Source organism: Dendronephthya gigantea, unplaced genomic scaffold, assembly GCF_004324835.1.
Source record: "Dendronephthya gigantea isolate DGI-Jeju-01 unplaced genomic scaffold, DenGig_1.0 000088F, whole genome shotgun sequence".
Taxonomy (NCBI): domain Eukaryota; kingdom Metazoa; phylum Cnidaria; class Anthozoa; order Malacalcyonacea; family Nephtheidae; genus Dendronephthya; species Dendronephthya gigantea.
In genome coordinates this window covers 341839-362207 of record NW_021163098.1, presented here as the reverse complement: position 1 = coordinate 362207, position 20369 = coordinate 341839, and the positions used below count along the sequence as shown (strand labels likewise).

Sequence of the window (20369 nt, the reverse complement as noted above, 5' to 3'; positions counted from 1 at the left end):
ATCAAGATAGCCAAATCATGTTTCCTTGTTGTGTTTACGAGTTACGTTTGTTGCCTGCCAGGAATCATCATGTTTGGAGGTATATTGAACACTGAAGTAAATTTCCTTGTGATAACACTTAAGAAATTTTCGTCTCGTTTACTTATGTTGAACTCAACTTTGAACTCTCTCATATTTTTTTGGCGTAACGCAGCATTACGAAAAGAAGGACTAAAGTTTATTGGAAATTTAGTCAAAAGACAACGTTAGATCGTATGCACCATGCAGTAATATGGATTAAGCTAAAGAAATAGTTCTATTTTTCAACAAAAACGTTTGTACCTCCGATGCTTATCAAATATTTTAATTACTGTAAATATAAAGCACTACCGACAAAATAAACGAACTTATCATCGGCAGGTGGAAAAAGTCATTTGAGTTCATTATATATAGTTTTTTTTCCTATGTGTGATACATAATTAAAGAAAGCATTAACAGCTTTAATTGTAACGAGCAAAACGTTGATTAAAAAGGGAAGGAAAAGACACGTTACTGTAGTTGATTGAATGCTAAACTAAGGGTGAATGCAGCTGTTAATTATGTCAAAAGCCCACACCGACCAAGCGCAATTTGTGATTTTTTTCAATTTCCAGGAGCAAATAAAATTTGCCATGCTATAATATTTTTGAGGAATACTTAATATTAGTATACACCCGACTATTGTCTATTACAAATCCTACATTCTAATTGGCTACCCGACCATTGTCTATTTGTGATAGTGAACGTTCGGGAAAAATTCGCTCGCGCGACCGTATAAAATTGAATTATTTTTCGGTGTAATTGCGGTGTATCGATTAATTTCTCGAAATTAATATATCTAGGTACAGGGTGTATACTAAAACAATTAGACAACTCGCCTTCGTTGTCTATGAGCGAATATACAACTCGGACTCGTTGTCTAATTGTTAAATAGAACATTTTCACTAATTTGCGAATCCATAGACCAACCCGTAATTTACATGTGTTTCACATGTGGGTAACATGTGGACAAATGTGGTTCGCATGTGTTCACATGTCCTCACAGATTGACAACACATGCGAATCACATGTGCACCACACCTGTATACCGGTTTAAGCTTGGTTTCATCGTTTTATCATAGTTTTGAGGTTAGGGAATTTTGGCGGTACGTTTTTCTTCCTCTTTTTTGTACAAAATTTGGCGAAACTTATGTTTTTGTGTCAAAAATTATGGAAAAGTGACAGTCAGTTTATATAATTTTCACACCTGATGACCTGGAGCGGATCCAGATTGATGCGACTCATGCGATTGCCTTAGTCAATATTTCACAAACACAAAAAATTAAATACGAAATTGTTGTTATATTGTCTAAATTAAGACACTGTAAAAAATAGTGATGGTCTAATTATAATATAGCTACCCGAATATAGTATATTCAACCTTGGCATGGTCGTATATACCGGAATTCGATATTTGTATGGTATATACCGTATTCCGGTATAGTCGACCATGGTCCAGTATACTACATCTCTTTTTTTGCTTAGGTTGGTCACTTAGATGTTCTTTGTCGCTTTCACTCGTCGTGGCTACTTGTCTGTCCGTGCGCTTTTTACGATACGCACTCAGGCAGTTCTTCGTCTTGGGTGATCCGACCTCGTCTAGGTTGGGATGATTTGGGCTGTGGTAAACATTCGCATCATTCTTGCGAATATATTTGTACGCGGTATAGTACCCATCGTGATCAGAGAAGTTCACTACCACTCCATTCTTCCTTTGCAGCGATCGCTTGCACTCAAGCCATTTCTTCGAACCTGTAAGCTTTAATGCCAGGTGATAATGAAAACCGTTATCTGAATGTTGCTCCAGACAACATGCCCAGTATTCTGGTTTAACTTTACTTCGCTCTGAGGTGAAAGCACTCACAACAGCGAGCGCAAATGATTCACGCGTCGGAAATTTAATTAAGCAAATCCGCTTGACTGTAAGTTATAAGGTAGCTTCTCCTTGGCTTAACGCAATTTATTTGATCTTTACTCTCAGCCATCATGTGCAATGGTCTTTTATAACGGTAAGAAATTTAAAATTTCCTCGGAATCCCTCCCTCCAATCAATGTATTGTTCTGTTAATTATTAACTCGTAAACATGTCGAAAGTGCATGCGTATTTACGTACAAGTCGCGTTATTGTATAAACAAGCAAAAGAAAAGGCAGAATACCAAATCGCTAACTACATAAACGCTTTTACTGTAGAAACTCTTCCTGTGAAGAAACGTCCGCACCCGAATACGATGTAAGTTTTTTTAGTAAATTATCCGATATATATACTGTATATTGCTTGAAATTTATCATATAACAACCATAATGCTTATATTCATGAACAGCGCTTGTGCTATAGTATACTAAATATTAAGGCCGACACAGACCGGACGCGAAGCGGCAACGCGGCGCGAATTTTCAGTTTTCAAAAGCATAAAATTAAATTCTGGGATCAAAATTTGGAATCTATGGACGCTAGACCAATCAAAATTTATTATTTTGATGCAAGCTAAAAGAAAACTTTGATAAGTTAAAATTTATTTGCTTTTGAAAAATATAAAACGTTGAAAATTCGCGCCGCGTTGCCAATTCGCGTCATGTCTGTGTGGGCCTTTTGGGTTTATTCACTCAAACAATAATGAAGAGGCCAACATCCCTGCTCAATTTTTTTACGAAGTTTAGACAATCATGGAAATTAATTCGTAGACTTCTCTACTACATAATAAAACACCCCCCTTCCCATGTTGGGGTGCGTGATTATCACATTGGGATGCCTTCTCAATCAACATTATGTGTTAGGGGGGGGAACAGCTATTGACCGTTAAATCAACATCTTTAACAATTACTGTGGTCATGTAGCGTGTTCAACGCAAAGTCTACCTATATTATTTCCATGATTGTATATTCCGGTATAGTCGACCATAGTCCAGTATTCTATATTCCGGTATATTCAACATGAGCTCCACTTCTAAATTTATTATATCAATAAATTCTTTTAAAAACACATCCGAAATTACTAAAACAATAATTTCGCGACGCGTGGCCGAGCATTATGAAACGGAAAGAAACTGGGTCAAAACCAACTCAAATCTTTCACAATGGCGGAGAATTTTGAAAGGGCTGCCAATGCTCGCAAGAAGAAACTCCCTTCCATGGATTGTCTTATTAGGCAAGGTAATGATATTTTAGAAAAGCGAAAAAAGAGAAGAAAGCCTATTCATTATGAGTATAGCACGGATCCAAAAACTGGCCAACGGAGTTGCAAAAATACTTACAATCCAAAGTATTATAATCGCGATGATACCGCCTCTAGTTCAAGATCAAAAAACTTAGAGGAACACAGCGATAATATTTTCCAAGGTATGCTTCTGTTTGTAACATTTTACACAGAACCTACGCCAGATAGGTCCCATCATTCGGATGATTTATTATTTTGTCACTTTTTACGTAGAACAAGAACCACCAGAAGTAAGTTTATTGGATCGTGAATCAGATATGGATGTAACGACAAACGCTGTAGAGGGTATGGATCTAATATAAATATGTACAATTACAACAGCTAAAAATGCTGTGAAGTTTTTAATCCGCTTTGTTGACATTTTGAACCGCTATTGTAAAATATGATGTGCTAAAAGTCAATATTTATTATCTAAACAACGTTCGTATAGCTTTGTGTCCTCTGTGACTACTGACTAGACATTATACACATGCTGCCACATTGCTAGATTGGCTGTGTGCAGGGAAGATTGTGACTCATCATTCACACATATTGCAAACTTTCCAATATGGATACTGTTTATGCATTTATATATTGGAATTTAAAGACCCTGCTACTTTACAAAACTTGGTTTATCGAATGTATATTAAACTTAATGGTGTAATATGGTGTACAATGATTTTGTGGCATTCTACCTAGCAGCTCATTTTTAAAGCAGTATCATCGATTTTGTTTAGATGTGACAATGAATGATATCCTTGAAGAAGCAAAAGGATTATTATGTAACTGGAAATGTGGTGGTCAGCAAAAGAAACGAACCTGGCATGAAAGACAAAATTCCCTTTATGAAAGCTGGGAGGAAGTCAGAAGTAGTTTAATCGAAGTTTTGCTGCAAACTAAATTTTCCATTGGCATTTTTGATGAATTGTTATGCGAAAGCTGTAAAGATGCCATGGCAGTTATTGGATGTCAAGACTGCATTTCACATAGATATGTCTGTGGGGATTGTGATGAGGAGAACCATAAGAACCATCCATTTCATGATCGAGATGCAATTTTGAATGGTTTTCATGAACCTATTCCTCCAACAGCCTCAATTAACAGCAAACTGGAATGGATTACTGTTGGTAAATATTATAGCATGGCTAAAAAGATGTAACTTATACCTTGTGTCAAAAGGTGCATTGTGACCGTGATACTCTCAAGATGCTCTTTAAATATGAAATTTAGCATGATCTATTTAGCATTTATGTCAAACCTAAAGTTCATTTTACATGAGTAAATATTCATTGGCAAATTTTCTCATAAAAAATTTTATTAGGTCTTTTTCAAATAAAGAAACACAGAAACATATTTGTCACATGAAATTTGTAAAAAAAATTGACCAGTCAGTATTATCTTTGTATTATCTCAGCATCTTTGTGAAACTCTAGGTGTGAGATAATGTTTTCCCTTGGTAGGAAAGTTCTGCCATTTTTAGAGGGTTCTTCAAACAGTTTCTGAAAATATATGAATTGTCTATGTATTTTTTAGAACGGTCCCTTCCATTTGGTGATGTTATTTGTCCCACATGCCTATTTCCTTGCAATATTTTATATGATGAGAAGGGTATGGGTTGCATTGCTGTAACATTGAAAGGTATGCTATTTTAGTTGTCTTTTTTATTCACAAAAACATTGTCTTTCTGAAATAGATTCTATAGTTTTATACTGTAGCTATAAATGATACATTATGTAGGCTGAACCTAGCTCCTGCAAGATTCAAACCAGATGATGCTATTCAGATAGGCTTTATAGGCCAAATGTTGATCTCTATCATGGAACTCAAAACTTATATTTTTGTGCTAATTGGTTAAATATTTATTATTATATCTTCAGGTAGATTCGACATTAGTCACACAAAATATGAATGTAAACAATGTGACAATGTTATTTCATCAACAAGTCCCCATGTTTTAATACAGCTGGGGTTTTGGCCTGGAACTATTCGTGACATGACATATGTATTTCACCAAGATCTCTTTCATTTCTGGGATAATTTACAGAAGATTGTTCCTGGAATTTCTCAAAATAGTTTTGTGAAATCACTAGAAATGTTTTCGATACAAAAAGGGCGGGTACGTTTAAACCAACTTCTAAGTATCAACTTCAATGTATCGCTTCATGCAAAAAATGGAATCCTGTTCTTTTATGATTATGTTTGCTAATTGCCTCAGTAGTTAAATAGTTGTACAGATATTAGTTTGATGTATCTTTCTCTATCTTTTATATAGATGGGAACAATTAACAGCAAAACATTTGGTAGCTCTTTTCGTGAATGGAAATATTGCCAATATGAATTGAACAAACTACGGCATATTAACTGGATGGAGTGCCCTGCATGTGAACAGCAGCAACACTCCGTTCACATGGATGGTAACATGAAACTTTATCGGTACAAATCTGCTGGGATGTAAGTACATTTTGTACACTGAATCACAGACGATGCATTGCAGGAATGCACTAGCTTGGAGGGAAATCGTCAGCTCATATACAACTGAAATGCGTCTTGTATATCACCTAGAAAGAGTTTCAAAGTTATTTCATCATATGTATGTTTTAAAGAGGATAAATTGAAATTATTTAGCAGGAAAAGAGATTGCTACTATGGAGATGCTTTTATTGCTTCAAATGAAAAAGTTCAACATCATCTCTGTAAAATTTACAAAAAAGGAAAGGAAAAGGTATTGTTACAATTTGTCTTCTCAAACAATACGAATTTTCGTTTACCTCAAAACAATTATAGAACAATAGTCCCATTAAATATCAATGTGTGACATTTGGTGTGGGAAGTTTCTGACCGTAATGCTATGATTTGTAACAAATATTTAGATTATTTTTATACCAAGTGGATCTACTGTACGTATAAAAATAATCTAAAATCGAGCTGTTTCAATTCGGCTATACTTTACCCTAGGTCACAGATGATTCTAAGTGTGGCGATTCTATTTGGCATGCTGCTGGAAATACTTTGAAGAAAAAGAAAATTGTTGATGAAACTGGGCTAGAAATTGCTGGCTGTCGTCACAGTGTTGCCCAGCATGCAGTTAGCATGAAGCACGGAGAAGTGTATGGCTATGCACATTATATGCAAAAGGAATATTACCTTCGTCGTACAACACAATTCTTCTGGTATGATGTCATCTGCAAGTATTGGCCTTGGCTGTGTAAAAATGATGTAACCACATCTCAAAAGATGAAACCTGCTCTTTCCGTAATGCATGCCAAAGCACATGCTTGGTATTGCCAGGTAAATTTCCTTGTGCTTATTATATTTCGTACGTGGCAAGTGTGCAGTCAAGTGCAGTGTCCATTGTGTAATCTTTTTTGCAGGTTATTTGGGGAGGGCGATGGCAAGATGGCGCTTCTGCAACAACAGGAGAGGAAGTAGAACAGATTAACAGTCATTTCTCGCGGTTAGGGTGCACTACCAAGCATATGTTACCTGAAGGTAAGCATGTGCAATAAAATTATCAAACCAGTTAAACGTTTAATTCTGATGTATGCATACATAGGACGAGAGGAATTGCTGACTGAACATGCACTGGAGTGGAATAAAAGAAAAATAACCAAACTGTCAAGTATTCTTGCGAAAAGATATACAAAAGTTATTAATTTTTCTATTTTTTACCTAATAGTAATAGTAACTATACCATAACAAGGGAAACCATAACAAGGGAAATTTCGTTTTAGACCAATCAGTAAGTTTGTTTACATTTTCAGTAACCCAATCAGAATAATCATCATTTTACATGATGTATTAAAAATTTAGGCATTCTGATTGGCTTAGCCTAAAAAGTGTAAGCAAATATGCCGAATAGTTTAAAACGAAATCCCCCCTTGTCACATAACATAGCTACAAATACTTTGCCAAATCCGTTTCGGTAGTTTTCGTCAAAAAAATAAAACAAAATTTATTAAAAAAAAAGGTGTGGGTAGAAATTTAAAGCGTGGAGGATTGAAAAATATGTAGATGCAATGCAAATTTCCCATGCACGGAAAGGGGAGTACTGAAATGTATAATCTTCTCTTGGAAAAATAATAATGTGTTCTGTACTTTTATATGCATGGTTCTAGGCTAAAGATAAAACCGCCATCATGCAGAAAGAATTAGAAAGCATGTCAGAGAAACTTGAGTGTGATCCAACAACATTACAGAAATGGAAAGAAGATATATTTGACGCTGCTAAACGTACGTATAGAATTTTGTGTAGTTTTGTTCAGTTTACATGCAGTACATGATACTGTGGCGAATCTATTATTATAAATAATAAAACTAAAAACGTTAGGTATGCTCTTCTCAGAATGCGATGTCTTGGTGTAATTTTTTCGTGCAATGACGACGTGTTTCTTTTTCTCTTTCAAATTTATGTCAGTGGATGAAAAATCGAGAAATAAAAGATATTCCATAACTCCGGAGGAAATGAAATACATATGTCATTTGCTCACATTAGATGTGTTAACGCCAAAAGAGAAGGCCTTGTTTGACGTTGCTGAAAAGATTTATAAGGAAAAATCTAAACAGTTTCAGCCCAAGATCTGTCGCAATTATTCCTTTGGTGAAGGTGTTTTAAAAAATAAATCTTTGGAATATTTGAGATACAATATGGAATTCCATCATAACGCGATCTCTCATCTGGCATTTAACATTGCAAAACTTGCAGGTGGTTCTACATTTAATAGCTACATTTTCAGTGTCTCTTCCTTTATTTCAGTAGTAACATTTAAAGCCAACGTTTCCGTGCGAGTAAAACACCCATAAAAAACGAAACCGCGGAAAATTAGCCTCCACATGCGGGATAAAGGGAAGGTAACATTTTAACCAAATATTATTTTCTTCAAGATTCTTCGAAGCAACGAAATAAGTTAAGGAGAAAGATCAGCAAAGAGAAAGAGAGTATCCATTCTTTGATTTCAAATTATAATCGAATTGCAGACGAACCGCTAAGCAACATAGAAGAAATTTTAAATGGAAAGTTTCCATGGAATTCTCGGAACGAGCCAGTTGATGAGTGTGAGTAGCTACTGTTTCTCGTATACAGACTGAGCCAGGCTTGCAAATAGAACTTGTACGTACATAATTATAAATTGCCGGACGCGTAGTACATTATATATGAATATATTGTGCCTTTCATACAATAGTGCCTTTGGTAACGAGACGATCTGTGGTGGATAAGTTGATGGAAATTCAACGGTTTCAGGAGGAAATCGAAGTTACTAAAAAGGAAATGTTCCAATACCTTGAATATTACACCAAGAAATGCCTTCCGGCACTTTATAGCGAACTTGCAAAATTGGAAAACCTGCTGCAAGGTAATTTTCCCGGTCACTTTTAGAATTGTGAAATATAGAGTATGTTTTCAGCGATCGATTGCAAAAAGCTTTTGTCCTTATTGGAAAAATGTAAATTATGTTTTTAAACTCTGTGAGCTGCGCGTCAAAGAACATAAGCAATATAACCTTGACTGAACTGCAGTCTATTCGGCTAAATGCAACAGATCCAAATTTTTATTGCAGGTGTAAAGGCTGGTTTTCATATAACGTAATTCTTTGACGATGGTTATTGTGTCGGTGGCCCTTGACATCTGAAAACCAGGCTTAAAATTATTTTTAATTTTCGAACATATAGGTAAAAGTCGCAGCCAATGTGGTGGTGAACAGCCTGTTCTTGCGGTGGAAAGTGCTGTGTGTGTGGTATGTTTTTCGGCGGTAATTACTTTGTAGGTTTAAAGGGTGATGAAGTACAATTTATGCATATTTGTGGATAGCCCATATCCTGAATCATGCAGTGAACATTTCAGCTACCATATTGTAACCATCTTCACGAAGCACGAAGTTTCTTGTATACGAGCAAAATGTTATGGTTGGAATTACTGCATTACATGCATGGTGTATCAAAAAGCTAAAAACCTACGCCGTACATACCTTCTCATGGACGCACATTTTTTATTGTTTGGCCATTATGTAAGCTCTTGGAAGGTCTATTGGGTGTTAATTGTGTGTATCTAATGCGAAGATGCGATAATTTAAAAGTTATTTAGGTCCGCAATTTCCTTTTCGACATTTCTGTAAGCCACATCTGTAAGCTATGCGATTGCTTTTTATGTAACGTATATTGAAATCTTTTTATTTTAGGCAAAAACCTATTCTACAAGCTCAGTCAAAAGGACCATTGTCAGAGGAAAGCTTGCCTTGGTTAACGAAGGAATTAACTTTGCCATGCAACAATTAAGGCTTGGAATCCAATCTTTTTGCCAGTTCTCGGTTTACAATTGTCTGGATTCCAGGACATAATTGAGTCGCACAATGACAATACTAAGCAATCCTATGAAGATGTGGAGGATGAGCTGGAAAGAGATACAAATTTTGATATGGATAGTGAAACCGACAGTGACACTGATAACGACAATGAGAGTATCTATTCCGAATGGGAGTTTGACACCTAAGATGGTCGATACGTCCCTAATTATTCGTGCTTGTTGTAAAATGTTATAATTCGTAAAGTTATTTTCTTCGCTTTAAATCCTAAAAAGTCGTTATATTTAAACACAACTTCTGAATTCTGTACAAAATCAACTTTGTTTCGTAAAGTTAAGGGCGTCCTGGAACAATACCCTTTTGAAGTCGTATATTATATTTTGACTTATTAAAATATAATATCTTTGTCAAGGCAACAATTTTTTGGCCGTGGAAATTATAAACAGATATGAGGATTTACTTATGTCAAGTTCTATATATATTGCTAACTAAAGGTATATGAAAGTATACTAATTTGGCTGTTTTGTGCGTTTTGTGTCATCTGTGGTAACAGGGTGCTTAACTGCTGTAAAACTAGGTGTAGTAACACCAATGTCGACAAATCGCACATTTGTCACGTTTTTGTTCTAATTTACTGTTTTGTGCGTATTTGTACCATTTTGTGGTAACAGGGTGCTAACTGCTGTAAAACTATGGTGTAGTAACACCAATGTTGACAAATTCGCATATTTACGTTTTTGTTCTTAATTTACTGTTTTGTGCGTTTTGTACCATCTTCTGGTAACAGGGTGCCTAACTGCTGTAAAACTATGATGTAGTAACACCAATGTCGACAAATTCGCATATTTAACACGTTTTTGTTGTTAATTTTGTTTTGTGCGTTTTTGTGTCTTATTGTGGCAACAGGGTGCTAACTGCTGTAAAACATGATGTAGTAACACCAATGTTGACAAATTCGCATATTTAACACGTTTTTGTTGTTAATTTACTGTTTTGTGCGTTTTTTGCCATTGTGGTAACAGTGCTGTAACTGCTGTAAAACTATGGTGTAGTAACACCAATGTTGACAAATTCGCATATTTGTCACGTTTTTGTTCCTAATTTACTGTTTTGTGCGTATTTGTACCATCTTGTGGTAACAGGGTGCTAACTGCTGTAAAACTATGGTGTAGTAACACCAATGTTGACAAATTCGCATATTTGTGACGTTTTTGTTCCAATTTACTGTTTTGTGCGTTTTGTACCATCTTGGTAACAGGGTGCCTAAGTGCTGTAAAACTATGATGTAGTAACACCAATGTCGACAAATTCGCATATTTAACACGTTTTTGTTGTTAATTTTGTTTTGTGCGTTTTTGTGTCTATTGTGGTAACAGGGTGCTAACTGCTGTAAAACATGATGCAGTAACACCAATGTTGACAAATTCGCATATTTCACGTTTTTGTTGTTAATTTACTGTTTTGTGCGTTTTTTCCATCTTGTGTAAAGGGTGTAACTGCTGTAAAACTATGGGTGTAACACCAATGTTGACAAATTCGCATATTTGTCACGTTTTTGTTCTTAATTTACTGTTTTGTGCGTTTTGTGTCATCTTGTGGTAACAGGGTGCTTAACTGCTGTAAAACTATGGTGTAGTAACACCAATGTTGACAAATTCGCATATTTGTCACGTTTTTGTTCTTAATTTACTGTTTTGTGCGTTTTTGTATCTTGTGGTAACAGGGTGCTTAACTGCTGTAAAACTATGGTGTAGTAACACCAATGTTGACAAATTCGCATATTTGTGACGTTTTTGTTCCCAATTTACTGTTTTGTGCGTATTTGTACCATCTTCTGGTAACAGGGTGCCTAAGTGCTGTAAAACTATGGTGTAGTAACACCAATGTTGACAAATTCGCATATTTACACGTTTTTGTTCCTAATTTACTGTTTTGTGCGTTTGTGTCATCTTGTGGTAACAGGGTGCTTAACTGCTGTAAAACTATGGTGTAGTAACACCAATGTTGACAAATTCGCATATTTGTCACGTTTTTGTTCTAATTTACTGTTTTGTGCGTTTTGTGTATCTTGTGGTAACAGGGTGCTTAACTGCTGTAAAACTATGGTGTAGTAACACCAATGTTGACAAATTCGCATATTTGTGACGTTTTTGTTCCCAATTTACTGTTTTGTGCGTTTTGTGTCATCTTGTGGTAACAGGGTGCTTAAGCTGTAAAACTAGGTGTAGTAACACCAATGTCGACAAATCGCATATTTGTCACGTTTTTGTTCCTAATTTACTGTTTTGTGCGTATTTGTACCATTTTGGTAACAGGGTGCTTAACTGCTGTAAAACTATGGTGTAGTAACACCAATGTTGACAAATTCGCATATTTGTGACGTTTTTGTTCCCAATTTACTGTTTTGTGCGTTTCTGTGTCATCTTGTGGTAACAGGGTGCTTAACTGCTGTAAAACTATGGTGTAGTAACACCACTGTTGACAAATTCGCATATTTGTCACGTTTTTGTTCTTAATTTACTGTTTTGTGCGTTTCTGTGTCATCTTGTGGTAACAGGGTGCCTAAGTGCTGTAAAACTATGGTGTAGTAACACCAATGTTGACAAATTCGCATATTTGTGACGTTTTTGTTCCCAATTTACTGTTTTGTGCGTATTTGTACCATCTTCTGGTAACAGGGTGCTTAACTGCTGTAAAACTATGGTGTAATAACACCAATGTTGACAAATTCGCATATTTGTCACGTTTTTGTTCCTAATTTACTGTTTTGTGCGTATTTGTACCATCATCTGGTAACAGGGTGCCTAAGTGCTGTAAAACTATGGTGTAGTAACACCAATGTTGACAAATTCGCATATTTGTGACGTTTTTGTTCCCAATTTACTGTTTTGTGCGTATTTGTACCATCTTCTGGTAACAGGGTGCCTAAGTGCTGTAAAACTATGATGTAGTAACACCAATGTCGACAAATTCACATATTTAACACGTTTTTGTTGTTAATGTGTTTGTTTTGTGCGTTTTTGTGTCTTATTGTGGCAACAGGGTGCCCTAACTGCTGTAAAACAATGATGCAGTAACACCAATGTTGACAAATTCGCATATTTGTCACGTTTTTGTTCTTAATTTACTGTTTTGTGCGTTTTTGTGTTATCTTTCGGTAACAGGGTGCTTAACTGTTGTAAAACTAGGGTGTATTAAAACCAATGTTTTTTCCCTTAGTTAACTAACCTGAATGTCAGGCCTTTATTTTTTCCGCCTTAACGTTAAAAGGGGGAAACCAATAGACCCTTTCGATAATTACATCCCAACATTACCGTTTTACCAATCCCAACATTACCGTTTTAAATTTAGAACCAACTTAAATGAGATGTATTTCAAGTTTTACTCTCACAAGCTATGTCGAAAGATGCAAAACATCCTTCTTCAAGACATGCATGAAAAACAATTCTTCTTTTTGGCAAACAAGTGTGAAAATAAACCGTAACACAAGAACGAGGCTGCTGGTCGTTGCCTGGTAGTCTCGTTTTAATGTTACGACTTATTTCCACATTTATTGGTCAAAATTAAAAATTATTTTTCATGCATGTTTTGAAGAAGGATGTTTTGCATCTTTCCACGTAGCTTGTGAGAGTAAAACTTTAAATCCATCTAAAACTTTAAATCCATTTAAAACGGTAATGTTGTGACGTAATTATCGAAAGGCTCTATTATATATTGAGTTTAAGGAAATGTAAGGAAATATAATATTTTTATCACTGAAATTGGAAGTTCTAATTTTGGTACTGCTTGGCCGGCCTAAATTAATCCAAGTGAACTTCGTCGTTTTGTAATACCTGATTTGTTTCTCTGTGAAACTTTATTTATTTTTTAGATGGTGAGTTTTTCAAATTATAAATTGATTGTTATAAAGACAGCTATAAGATAAAGATGTCGTTGTTTCTGTATTGCCGTATATCTTATTTATTAAAATATGCACAGTTCTTTGCATATATATTGAATATTGCTCTGTCCTCATTGGACAATGTCAATTTTGCTTTAATATTGAATTCACAGGGAATTAAAAGATATATCCCTAAAGGAGAGTTCTATAAATTATATATTATATTGAAGCAACATCTATGGGGACTATGGCTTCTTTGCCTTCAATTAGAAGTTGTGTGAAGTAGCTTCACACACAGATTTGAATATCTAGTTACACATCTATAATAATGACTAGGGTCTTGCAGTATTGAATCAATTGATGTGAGCAGGAATGAGCAATGTTGTCTTGCCCTGTTGCCCACATTATTCAGTAAACTGAATGAAATCCCTGAGTAATTGCATGGATAATGAAACATTTAATTAGCTTATTATTGAGCTTTCATATATCTTTTAAATTGAGCTTTAGATATAGCCTTTCGTATAATACATTCTGCAAACCTTTTAGTTCATATTTATGACCACCATTATCTAGTGTTATATTTGTAGTTTTTGCCTATAATTGCATGCAAAATGGATATAAATTTTCATCTACATTTAATTGTTCTATAATGTGTTTTGCAGGCTAAAGGAGGAATTTGCAAAGTAAAGAGTTGCCAAAAATATGGGAGTTATCTCAAACGACTAGATGTACATCTAAAAAGAATTCACCCAACTTTATCAGCAAAAATGCACAGATATTTACCTTTGCCACCTACAATGACTGGTACACCAAATCATATGAAATACCGAAAGAAGGAGACTTGTAAACTATGTCAAAAAACACTGTTATTGTTACCACATCTGAAGAGGTGTCATAAAATATATTCAATGGAGGATTACAACAAACTACCATGTGCTAAAAAATGCAAATCAGATAGCAAGGTAACTAAAAAGAAAATAATCAAAGAAAACCCCCTCACTCCAGCAATACTACCTCATGTGAATACAGAAAATTCCAATAAAATGCAAAGAAGACTGGGTAAAGCATGGCAACATTTGAAGGGTGAGACCTCACTAAGGGATAAACATGTCATAATGGGAAAACAAACCACAAGTGAGCAATATTGTTGTACTGGTGGTGGAGTTCTGCCTAAATTGAAGTCAAAGCTAAAAAGAAATGAGACATCCTATAGCAAAAAAGAAATGCACTCTTTAAAAGAAATGGTTAGATACTTTGTCCATAAAATGTACCCTTACCAAGTTATAGCATTGGGATTGGTGGCAAGAAAGAATGGTTACAAAAGTAAATCTACTATTGCTTCTTATATGCATAAGACATGCATGAATAATATAGACATAGATGACTGCAAGCTTGCAATTGACTACCTGCAATATCTTTGTCCCTATTTTCGCTTTTGTGCATTGTTCAATTATCCTAAGTTTAAATGCATTTGCAATGGTGGTAGTTCATGCAAACCTCTCCCTAAAGACTTCAGGCTTTATTGCAAAAGAACATGTGCAAATTCTATGAACTGTGGATGTAAATTATTGGACAATTCCGCACATGCATGCATTGACTTTTTCTCTTGTAAAGTATGTGACAGATACTACAAAAGTACGGCAAAAGAAAGTTTTGTGAAACTTTAAGCTAATAACTTAATAACAATAGAGATGTTTGTTCGTATATTGTACTATATTTGTCCCTGTTTGCCACGATCAAACACTGTCTTTCATGAAAATGTGTATTGCAGACATCATTTATTGTGAAGGCAAAACTTCGATAATGGTATCGTTGAAAATTGGGGGTATCTTCCAAATGGAACCAGAGGAAAGCTTTGAATCACAAATATAGTACAATGGTCCATGTTCAGTTTTAACAATATTTTTCCCAAATATTTTGGTCTCATTTGACATCAATTGGTACACATGTTTTTGTGCACCACAACTATCCAACCAAAAGCCAGTTATTTTTGTAGTAGATTTTGAAGTCATTACAATATCCAACTTTCCAGGAAAATAGAAGAGCCAATACGGGTCTTTCGTTGCATTGTAAACAGGAAGAATAATTCCAGTGGCATCTAATCTATGTTGTATATTGGAACCAACAGCACACCAGGCATCTTGATCGAAATAACTTTTACAAGAAAGATACAAAATTAACCTTTCATTTTGATTTAAGGTTAAATCGATAACCTCAACATTTTCCTCTGAAGCTACCATTCCACCATAGAGAACATTATTTGCTTCTTTTTTACCCAGAATCTTGGAGAGAACCTGGCTTTTCCATTGCAGCTTTTTGGACATCATGAGAGTAGTTTGTTCTTCCTCTGGTTGGCAGTCATGTTGTGGTGGTGGTTGTTGTTGTTCTTCTTCTTGTCGTCGTTGTTGTTGCTCTTGTTGTTCATGTGGAAATTGTTCATGTGGAAGTTGTTCATGTGGATGCTGTTCTTCTGACTGCTGCTGTGGTTGTTCTTGTTGCTGTTTTTCAGGCAGTTGTTGCAAGCCTTCTTTTTCTTTATACTCTAAAATACATAGAAAATATCCCCAAATTTTAGGTAAAAATAATAACATCTGTTAAAAGCACATATACTAATTATACTTAGGCTCTTAGCAACTAAAGGGAGATTTTGAATGGTTGATTGGTTGATTATAACAGCGCACTATACGTTGTGTCCGGCGCTGTCCGCCCTAAAAGTACCCCCTATCGAAGTGAAGCTTTTGTTGCAATTTGAATGCATGGTCACGCACTGGTTTGTACTTTAAATATAACATAGTATACAGGGTGTCCCCAAAAAAGTAATTCTGTAAATATAAAGTTTGTTGGCTAAAAACAAGCCGGAAATTGGTAGACAGAGTGAGCTTCTGAAAAGTTGTCGCCTATAGAAAATCTGCCCTTCTGACTTCTGTAACCTACTAGAGTAACACACATTGTTTTTTTGTTTCTTGGCGATTGACTTCCAGTTTAATTTAGCTTCGTGGTTACCGAACATAAATACCCAAGATACAACAACGTCACTTAAATCTTTATGTTGACAAATATATAACTATCTACAGCGAAGACCTGATTAATACCAAATAAACAAATGCAAATACAAATTTGTCACAATTTGGGAAGGCTACCATACGTAGTGAAATCACTTGCATGATGAACAGTTTATATATTCTAACAACCATGCAGTGATTTTGGTGGAAAACACATTAAATTAACCAGCAATTTGTCTCTTAAAGCATCATTTTCGCCTCTTAAGTTTGGCGCAGAAATTACCTTCAACCCATTTTATAGAAATGACCTTCTATCCATTTTCTTCCACGTTGAAAGAAAATTTAGAAGAAATGTTTAACATTGTTTTTGTTGAAAAAAAGAAGTCAAAAATCTTCAAAAGGAATCACACATAGATTTATTCACCCTTGCGTACTCCCGGGCGCTCTCAGGCTCTCAGCTGCTCCCGGGCACTCTCGGGCGGTATTAAGGACTTTCACAGGAAACTCGAAAGGGGTGCAAAAATTAAAAATGCACAAAATAACCTAAGAGGACCATTGTTCATCACAAGCTGTCTGACAATGTAGTTTTTGCTCCAAAGCCAAGGAATTTTTGAATTTACTTTATCTTTGGTGTGAGGTGCTAGCAAATAGAATAGGAATAATATTGTATTGCACATATGCTTGTCCGTCATAACATTTCGTATTTACCTTCAATGAATTTTCTAAATAAATTGAGTGCTACTCGACCACCTTCGGAAGTCTCTATGGTACTTTTGTTTCCGATGAAAGAAACTCCAGCTCCTTCCGTTCCATAGAAAGTTAACGTATCGCCACTTCCATGCTTGTGATGCATTAAAATGACAATATCACAGTTGTTGTGGATGTTCAGAATATCAGCCTAAATGAAAAACAGCGAAATGTGATTTTGCTTTATATAGTAACACAATAATACTCTACACTATATACTGTATAGCTATGTAAATTGTTCAAATTTGATTAGATATAACTACAGTGGAATTAGTTTTTAACAACAGGAGAAATTGCAATTATCACTCGTTCTTCGGATTCGTACCCTTTTATAGCCTTCGAGACACTAAGGGGCTGTTTACATGGTCCCACTTAGCCGGGATTTAACGAAGCATGAGACGACATTGAGGCATTGAAATGAGTATATAACATAATATCATGTGCTTGTTTGGTTTCATAAAGACTTATTTCAATACCTCATAACAATCTCACACTTCGTTGAATCTCGGGTAACCAGGCTCATGTAAACAGCCCCTAAAAAATAGAGGATCTGCACAGTCATGTGACAACTTCCTAAACTCTTGGAAGTGAAACCGATAAAACTGGCTGTTCAACTTATTTTGCATGTGCGTCATACGCAATATCCTCACTACAATCATTCTTCACAGCTTCACTTCCAGGACATGACTGTGCAAAAATTCTAAATTGCACTCAAATCATACTTTGAGATATCCCAGCTTGGACGCTGTACTGTAAACATACTCGTTTTTCCATGTGCTTCCTTTGTTGCGTAATGTTCGGATTGCTCATATTTTTTAAAGCATCCAAATTCTTCTCTTTTGTTGGAAACCTCAAAGAACAACCTTGGTTCTTGCAAACCTTTTTTGCAATCCCTTGTTCCAGTCCACACCCAGAGCATCTCTAGGTATATATAAATTCAATTATGATTCTTTTATTTTAATTAGTTGGCAAGTGTAGTAAGAGAGGGGGTTTAAATACCACATCTATTTATTTTATTTTTGGGTTAGCTAAAAACTTACAAATAAGGAACTGCATGTTACCTAAGAACTATTTGATAAAAATACACTGTTCATTTTCAGGTAATGTTGGCAAACTGAGCACAATAATCACGTGCCACTAAATGGTTTTACACAACATTTGCTGTTAGTCATTAGATAAAATCACAGCCCTTGTATATGAAACATGAGTGGTAAAGAATTACTTCATTTCAGGTAAGAATGCCAATGGCAGTTGCAGGTGACTTAACACACTAATTTGCATTGCTCAATGATATGCCTAATTGTACTTTAGTTGTTACAGCTAAATTCATCAAAACCTAAGTCTGTCTGATCATGATTTTGAAAAAAACCCCACTCTTGTTCATATCTTGTAAAATACTCTTGTGTTAGACAGAGTCAATAAGTAGCTGCATGTATTTTAAAAGCCAATAAACTTGATAATGCATACATAGGTTTTGGGGGCAATGGTACATGTTGTGCTATACTAAATTTACTTGGGTAATTTTAAATTGGGTAATACTCAATTTTACCCAATGCAAATCTGAGAAAGACTGCACACACTGTACAGTTGCATACTAGACTTGCTTGGCACTTAGCTGGATTTCATCAGTCGTAGCAAATTAACATAATAAAAACTTACTTTCATCCCTTTTTTAAGACAGGTGTTGACTGTAATTGAATCTAAAAAAACATTTATATTTAATGTGGAAAATAAGTTTGTTATGAACGATTAGTGTAGATTCACCATTTTGCTTCAAAAAAGATTATTGGGGTCTTAGGGATCATATATAAAGTTATTTATGAAATTATTTTCCATTTGCATGCAAAATATACAAAAGTTCATAGTAGCCGTAACATTTTTAAGCTTAATTGCTCGGTAGTAGCTGTAACATTTTTAAGCTTAATTGCTCTTCAGTAATTTGTCTTTTGCTTATCCCTTAAATTGCAAATAACAAGGGAATCTTAATCTAATATATTAATTGCCATTACATTCAGAAACCGTAAATTAAGAAAAATTTGATGGTCAAATAATTTATATTGTCATTGATAACTTAGGAAGGAACAGTATATACATAATAGAGGATCATATGTTTGCTAAACATCCACAAATTTGAAATTTCTGATCGCAGTCATTCACAGAGGTATTGGTATAAACGTATAAAAAATATAATCTGTGGCGTTACTACACGAAAATTGCACTTGGCACCACGGAACACAGTATATAAGTGCTGACATTCTGCGTTAAGACTGAACTTCTATCTACTAAAACGAATGCTAATAACGATATTAAATTATATAAAATCATCAGCTGTTAATAAATGGGCTTTTCTGACACTTCGCCGAGGATAGCCATCAATGATCAATCCATGCATTATTGTCTTAAAAATAACAACGTTTTATATCAGAAAGCTGAGTTAATATCACAATCTCGCTTTGTCACTCGTTAAAATACAAACAGCGGAATTAAAATGATAATGCTAAAATATTCAAATATGCAAATAAACGATAACTTACCCACGCACAGTGAACTTCCCGCGCATTCCTCGCTTTCCGCCATCTTGCTCGCGCTACATTAATTTAATCACCAGGCTGTATCGCCAATGGGCGCACTCGGCCACGCGTCGCGAAATTATTGTTTTAGTAATTTCGGATGTGTTTAAGAATTTATTGATATAATAAATTTAGAAGTGGAGCTCATGTTGGTATATTCGACCATGGTCCAGTATACTATATTCCGGTATATTCAACCATGGTCCAGTATACTATATTCCGGTATATTCAACCATGGTCCAGTATACTATATTCCGGTATATTCGACCATGGTCCAGTATACTATATTCCGGTATATTCAACCATGGTCCAGTATACTATATTCCGGTATAGTCGACCATGGTCCAGTATACTATATTCCGGTATATTCAACCATGGTCCAGTATACTATATTCCGGTATAGTCGACCATGGTCCAGTATACTATATTCCGGTATATCGACCATGGTCCAGTATACTATATTCCGGTATATTCGACCATGGTCCAGTATACTATATTCCGGTATATTCAACCATGGTCCAGTATACTATATTCCGGTATATTCAACCATGGTCCAGTATACTATATTCCGGTATAGTCGACCATGGTCCAGTATACTATATTCCGGTATAGTCGACCATGGT

General features: G+C 35.3%; 3 protein-coding genes across 5 annotated transcripts; 2 read left to right on the top strand and 1 right to left on the bottom strand.

The window, feature by feature from the left end:
- Window positions 1-3047: 3047 nt before the first annotated feature.
- Window positions 3048-9820, top strand: LOC114533276. Of its 3 annotated transcripts, none has more exons than XM_028554779.1 (16): window positions 3048-3394; window positions 3486-3557; window positions 3989-4378; window positions 4785-4889; window positions 5129-5367; window positions 5524-5702; window positions 5880-5973; window positions 6207-6539; window positions 6623-6740; window positions 6805-6896; window positions 7367-7481; window positions 7666-7953; window positions 8133-8303; window positions 8432-8602; window positions 8919-8983; window positions 9425-9820. In XM_028554779.1, the coding sequence occupies exons 1-16, from the start codon at window positions 3133-3135 to the stop codon at window positions 9581-9583; spliced, it is 2853 nt and encodes a 950-aa protein (XP_028410580.1). In that variant the 5' UTR covers window positions 3048-3132; the 3' UTR covers window positions 9584-9820. The 3 variants fall into 3 exon arrangements, with proteins under 3 accessions (XP_028410580.1, XP_028410581.1, XP_028410579.1); XM_028554778.1 differs by having other exon boundaries at window positions 3049-3394; window positions 5877-5973; XM_028554780.1 differs by lacking the exons at window positions 8432-8602; window positions 8919-8983; window positions 9425-9820 and having other exon boundaries at window positions 5877-5973; window positions 7666-8226.
- A 3517-nt stretch (window positions 9821-13337) lies between these two features.
- Window positions 13338-15101, top strand: LOC114533279. The gene is made up of 2 exons (XM_028554783.1): window positions 13338-13421; window positions 14090-15101. Exons 1-2 carry the CDS (start codon window positions 13419-13421, stop codon window positions 15092-15094), a joined length of 1008 nt encoding a protein of 335 aa, XP_028410584.1. The 5' UTR covers window positions 13338-13418; the 3' UTR covers window positions 15095-15101.
- A 38-nt stretch (window positions 15102-15139) lies between these two features.
- Window positions 15140-19886, bottom strand: LOC114533296 (protein kinase 4-like). Its single transcript, XM_028554805.1, has 5 exons — window positions 19711-19886; window positions 18836-18876; window positions 17939-18097; window positions 17138-17327; window positions 15140-15969 (listed from the first exon to the last, which is right to left on the bottom strand). Exons 1-5 carry the CDS (start codon window positions 19751-19753, stop codon window positions 15206-15208), a joined length of 1197 nt encoding a protein of 398 aa, XP_028410606.1. The 5' UTR covers window positions 19754-19886; the 3' UTR covers window positions 15140-15205.
- Window positions 19887-20369: the final 483 nt, after the last annotated feature.